The 6,231-nt window shown below is 47.4% G+C and overlaps 1 protein-coding gene across 1 annotated transcript; it reads right to left on the bottom strand.

Moving 5' to 3' along the window:
* Positions 1-3,774: 3,774 nt before the first annotated feature.
* Positions 3,775-5,896, bottom strand: LOC123095870 (zinc finger protein CONSTANS-LIKE 16). The gene is made up of 2 exons (XM_044517442.1): positions 4,832-5,896; positions 3,775-4,712 (listed from the first exon to the last, which is right to left on the bottom strand). The coding sequence occupies exons 1-2, from the start codon at positions 5,789-5,791 to the stop codon at positions 4,440-4,442; spliced, it is 1,233 nt and encodes a 410-aa protein (XP_044373377.1). The 5' UTR covers positions 5,792-5,896; the 3' UTR covers positions 3,775-4,439.
* Positions 5,897-6,231: the final 335 nt, after the last annotated feature.

The raw sequence follows: 6,231 nt of genomic DNA on the forward strand, positions 1-6,231 counted from the left end.
TGGTATGTCATTTTTCTCCCCGTCCAGAAGTAGTGTAAGATTTTTTTTGACAAAATACCACAATTTCGTTTGCGCTTTGACATAAATATCGCACCTGTGTCTTATTTGATGTACCTACATCTCATCCAGAGATGCCATTAAGAATATATATTGCCTTTCTCGCGTTCATTTTTGGTGGCTCTGTTATCCTAGTTTTAGGGGCATAAGAACTTTCGTTGCTGGGCTTTCTCTCGCTCTCTTCGTTAAAGGGAATATGATGGTCGTTCTTTTCTCCTCCATATCAGTAGTGTGTGCTATACTGATATAACCATGGGAATCGTACAAGTCTACATCATGGAAGTGAATGTGTGGTAACATGATCTTTAAAAAAAACACCTTTATTAATTAGAAACAATGGTTACATCGTTTATAAGAAGAGGTACAATATTTCCATAGGCTCCTTGAACCAATCCCTTGTCATGGAACATTTCACAACCCCTTGTCATGGAACATTTCATGAACCTAGCAAGTTCATGAGTGAAAGTCCTATTCTGATCCCAAGCTCAAATGCACCACAGTAAAATTAAAAATATATAGAAAAAATTCTAAAAAAAATTATGATAAAATTTTAAAAATGTTTTGTATGTTCAACAAATTTCAGCACGAAATGACATTCATGGAAGTTGTGGTAAACAAAAAGTACTCCAAAATGTTTTCAAAACTAGCATGTTTGGAGCATCGCTTTTTTCATGACTTCCTCGAATGTCCTTTCGTGTTGAAATTTTGCAAGCATACAAAACATTTGTCAAAATTTACCACAAAATAATTTCAGAATTTTTTGAATTGTTTTACTTTTCTTTTACTATTCATCAGGGTACATTTGAGCTCGGGAGCAGATACTTCACGTCCGTTCATGAGCTACTTTATTCGCTTCCATATTACAATGTTCAAAACTAGTAAGAGAAAAATCACCTGCCACAAAACAACAATCATCAAAAACTGCCGCCGCCACTCCTACAGAATGTCATCTATTCTTCATCGTGTCAATAACTTCCATGTTATCAGAGTTAATCATGAGACGATTGCAGCCTGCCTTTTGTGCCAATAATAAGTCAAACCTAAGCACCAACGCTTTCGCTGTCATAACATCAGCACACCAATCAATCTTCCAATTTCCTTCAACAATGAATTTTCCTTTGTCATCCCTGATTACAACACCGATTGTGCCCCTAAGCAGACCATGAGCATCCACATTCAACTTAACAAACCCCTTAGGAGGTCTGCTCCATCCTCCATTTCTCCTAGTAGTATTAGGGGAGTGGGCATTTACATAGTTTGCCGTTATAACTTGAATCCCCATCGAGGTTTCATACGCCCCTCTTGAAACTTACCCTCATGAACCAACTTACATCTATCATATCATAAATGCCAAGCAGTTATAGCGATCAATTCACGCGCATTGAGGCCCAAAATAGACAATTCTTGATCTGGCATGAGTAGTAATATAAGTACTGCCTCTCCCGCATGATAATTAACACAAGCTTTCTTAATCACCTTGTACATCCCCAACTTATCCCACACCTTTTTTTTGCCTAACAACATGTTTTGTATCCTTTGGCCCATTCGAGCATGATGGGCAAATGGGCAAAACTTTCATGTGTCCATTGGCAAGCGTAACACGACACGCGAGGATTCGTACATCAAATAAATATTTTTACCTTTGCTGGACAAGCTATCTTACCCCAAATAGGATTGACCTTGCTTCTACCCATACCATTTGTGTATTGCAATTTCCTCCCGTGTTGTTGTTTTCATTCCTTCAAATAAGCTGATCGAGCAGTGAATAAACCATTTTTTTGTATTCAAGCAATGAAATCCGGCATATTATGCATAGGGAGGGGAATCACAAGGACTCGTTGAGCATCAATTGGCCAACGTTTGTCTCATCAAATCTTCATCCCAAAAATTCATGACGGGATCAATAGGATCATAATAAACCTTTGACAGAAGGTGCCCTCGTCTAGGAGTAATAATTTTCCTATTTGCACAATTTGGGATCTAAGCATTTCGCCAAATATCAATAGTTTGTCTATTTCTAACTCGCCATATATAACCATTTCTGAGAGAGTTGACTCCCGCCATAATGTTTGCCAAGTAAAAGAGGAGCCCTTTCTTAAAATTGCGTTCATCAAAGCACCCTCCGGGAAATACTTGGCTCTCAAGATTTCTGCACATAAGGAATCAGGATTATCCAAAAGACGTCAAGCTTGTTTAGCTAACAATGCCAGATTATAACAATTTATATCTCTAAAGCCCATATATCCTTGGTCTTTTGGAACACACATCTTTCACCACGCCATCCAATGCATCCTTTTCTGATTGTCCTCTACGACATCGCGTCAATGATTCCTTTGCAAATTTTTGTAGGAACTATAAAGACGAAAATGGCATAGGTGGGAATAGCTTGTACAACAGCTTTGAGCAAATTTTCCCTCCCTCCAGCATATAATAATTTTTCTTTCCATGCACTATTTTTCATAATAATTTATCAACCAGGAACAGAAAACAACCACTTTGCGCCTTGTCTTCCACGTTTGTATTGGGGCTAAAAATATGCTAGATTTTTTGACACTCACCATTTGCCCCGAGGCGGCACAATAAGAATCCATAACTGATCTCAAAGCCTCCACATTCATGGCGTTGGCTTGCATAAGGATCAAAGAGTCGTCAGCAAAGAGCAGATTGGAAATTGAAGGGGCGTCTCGGAAATTGAAGGGGCGTCTCTGCTAACCTTAATACCGGAAATATCACCCTTCTCCGTGTTAGCTAAGAGGGCGGTCAAGCCCTCCGTACATAACAAGAACAAGTAGGGATAGAGAGGACCCCCCCTGCCTCAATCCTCTAGTAGGTTTAAAACTCTCAGCCTCTTCAACATTAAAACGAACTCGGTACTCCACAGAGGATACACAAATCCACCCAATTTTCTTGGAATCCCAGTTTCAACAAAATTTCCTTTAAAAAGCACCATTCCACTCGGTCATATGCTTTGTGCATGTCCAGTTTGATAGCACACAAGCCTTCTTTACCCGCCCTTTTCTTCTTTATTGTGTGGGAACACTCATTTGCCACTAAAATATTTTCTGTAATCATTCTTCTAGGCACAAAAGCACTCTGAGTTGGGCTGATGATATATGATAGAATTATCTTCAAGCGAGCATCAACCATTTTTGAGATAACCTTGTACACCACATCGCACAAGTTGATTGGTAACATGATCTGAATTTACTTGTTGAAGCAAAGGGTTAGGATTTTAATTCATTAGAAGTTTTCTTATGGATACCCCTATGACCATATGAATCAGGTTGTATAAATAGGCATCCTACTGGATAACTCAAACCAGAGGAATTTTGAAAGAATTGTAACACGAGATTGGTTGCATGAACCTCATCTCTCTTCAAATTTCCGTGAATTTCAAAGAGATGATCCAAAGAGCTGGTTTTGTAACTTTTGATGCATTGTCACAGCAAAATAAATATGTGGGAGGTTATAAATTACGGTGAGGATTTCCGACAAATATGTGAAGTACATCCTACGCAATCCCATTCCGATTACGGTTGTGTTTACCATTACTGAACCAAAGCCTAAGGAAAAGAGGCCACCCTAATCATTACTTTTCCTGTTTCTATGATCGGAAATCCTGTAAACCGAATGAGCCCTTAGAAATTGTTTGAATCCAAGAGGCGTTAAGATATGTGAGTGGCATGCTCTTCAGTCTATAGCTACTAGATGCAAAGCTAGCGAAAAATTTCATATATATCTACATACAAAGTGTCAAGATGTTTAGATCCAAAAAATGGTACAAGGCTTTGATCGAGAAAGGAAAAAAGACATGCAACCTTTACACCAGTATAAAATACCAGATTTCTAGACTTACAAATAAGCACATTGTGGTTGTGATTCAGAGATTGTGCCCTGGTTCGAGGCTACCCAATACATCAGGAATGGAAGGCTGGAAGGCATGCATTGACATACACAAACTAGGCTTTGATCTCCCTCTACCATTCTCAGTTACAAGTCCTTACCCACCCTAACTCTTTTGTACCATGAATGTATCTCCTACGTTTTGAGATAAACATCTACAGTACAACCTTTGTAATCAGCACAACTTCCTTACAAAAACGACGAAAGTAACAACAACAATAACCCTAAATCATGGAACGTATATACAGATGCTTGCAGTACATAGCTACAACTTTCTACAAGTGTATATTCAGTCGTACGTACGTGGTGAGGGCGTCCTATTTGACAGAGGTTTCTGCTCAAAACTAGAAAGAAAGAACGAGCTACGTAGGTGAAGTATTTTATTAGCGGATTATCGTTCGAGCGGCGGCGAGGACGACGCATGCACAGGCATGCATGCATGCGGCTTCATCCACGGACGAACGATCGAGCGCTTGCTTTCAAAAACGGAAGCGCCCGTGCGCGCCGCCGTGGCCGTGGGCCGCGAGCACCATCGGCGGCCGCGGCGGCAGCGGTGGCAGCGCGGTGCGCTTGACGAACCGCCCCTTCATCCGCGGCCGCTTCTCGGCGTTGAGCTTGCGCACCTCGTACCGGATCTTCTTGGCGAACAGCCGCGTCCGCCGCTTCTCCCGGTACCGCGACACCCGCGCCTCCCGCTCGCCGCCGGTCACCGCCGTCACCGCTGCGCCGAGCCCGAACCCCCGGCTCCCCGCCTGTCCATGCCAATCAACAGATCGAGCTTGATTAGACGACAACTCGACAAGTTTATATATACAAAAGTGAAATAAGAGTACTGCTAGATCACATGCCAGGAGTCAGGGCAGGTCCTTACCGGTAAGTCCAGCCAGGAATCGTCACTAGGGTCGATGTGGGGGCGCTCGCCGTAGAACCACGGCGAGCCGCCGTCATGGACCCAGGAGTCGATAACCCTCTCGTAGTCGAGCTTAAGTATCATCCCCGAGTCCGACCGCTTCCTTTTCCTGTCCTCTAACTCTTGCTCCGGCGCCGGCGCCGCGGTGCTCTGATCATCGAAGTCCGCCATGTCGAAGTCAAGGTTCAGCTGGGGCTTCTCTTCGTCCAAGAACCGCAGGTCGTCGAACCCGTCCTCGACTCCTCCCATGAGCAGGCTCTCCATGTCCGCGGCGAAGCTGGCGAGCTCCATGTCCGGCACGACGTCGAACCCGGTGAACCCGTCGGCCGCGTCCGCCACGCCGGATGCATACTCCGACGACGGCTGACCGGCAAGCGACGAGAAGCAGCAGACGGAAGGCTTCTGCTCGAGGGGCTCCCGGAACTCGTCGACCGGCATGGGGTTGTAGAGCTCAGCGAGCATGGGGTCGAACACCGGGACGCGGTACAGGAGATCCTCGTCTTCGACCTCCACGCCGTGGCCGTCGTCGTTTTCACCGACGATGCCAGAGCCGGAGTCCTCCGCCTCGAGATCGGGGACCGCCGAGGCAGCCGCGGCCTTCGCGGCGGCGGGCGCGCCGTGCTTGCCCACCATCCCGGGCTTGGACCGCGGCGTGCGCGGCCGGCGCTTGAGGCCGTGCAGCCACGCGGGCTCGTCCGGGTCGGCGTGCTGAAGGGAGGAGGTGGCGGCCGGCGAGGACGAGGAGGGGAGGCGCACCCGGTGGTGGCGCCGCGCGAGCGGGTTGGCCGAGTGGACGGAGGCGTCGCACGCCTGGCACAGGTACGCGTCGTCCGCGGCGCAGTGCCACCGCGCCCGCCGCCGCATGCAGCCGTCGCAGGCGCGGGCCGCGCGCGCCCCGATCGCCGCGCCGGCGCTCGCCATCTCGTCGGACTCAAGCGACCGAGCTAGGCACCCTGGCGCCTGCCCCGCTGACACTAGCTCAGTAGAGTTAAGCGAGCGCTTAACTCGGAGCAGTGTGGGGTGAGAGGTCGGAGCCCTTTTCCTCTATTAAACCGCGAGCCCGGACGGCGACCCTGGGCCCACGCTCCAGCGCCCGTGGGTTCGTGTGTGGGTGATTCGGGTAAAAGAGCGGGCCGGTGGGCCTGGCAGGGCCTTTTCGACGACGTGGCCTGACGGGAGTGGACTGGAGGAACGGCGGGACCCAGGGAGGTGGTTATCTCGAAGCTGATTGGCTGGCGGGCGCGCGGAATCCGGAGAGGCGGAATTCTATTGGGCGAGCTGTCACGCCGTTTGGATTTCCGGCGGGCCCCGTGGGGGATGGGCGACGACCATGGGGTTGCAGCTTGTGATGGTGGTGATCG

This window comes from Triticum aestivum, chromosome 4D (assembly GCF_018294505.1).
Source record: "Triticum aestivum cultivar Chinese Spring chromosome 4D, IWGSC CS RefSeq v2.1, whole genome shotgun sequence".
Lineage (NCBI taxonomy): Eukaryota > Viridiplantae > Streptophyta > Magnoliopsida > Poales > Poaceae > Triticum > Triticum aestivum.

Bases quoted from the DNA above. Each gene is read 5' to 3' on its own strand.
- LOC123095870 (XM_044517442.1), bottom strand. From the start codon at position 5,791: ATGGCGAGCGCCGGCGCGGCGATCGGGGCGCGCGCGGCCCGCGCCTGC. The intron at 4,713-4,831 runs GTAAGGACCTGC...TGGCATGGACAG, and splicing joins ATTCCTGGCTGGACTTACCG to GCGGGGAGCCGGGGGTTCGG.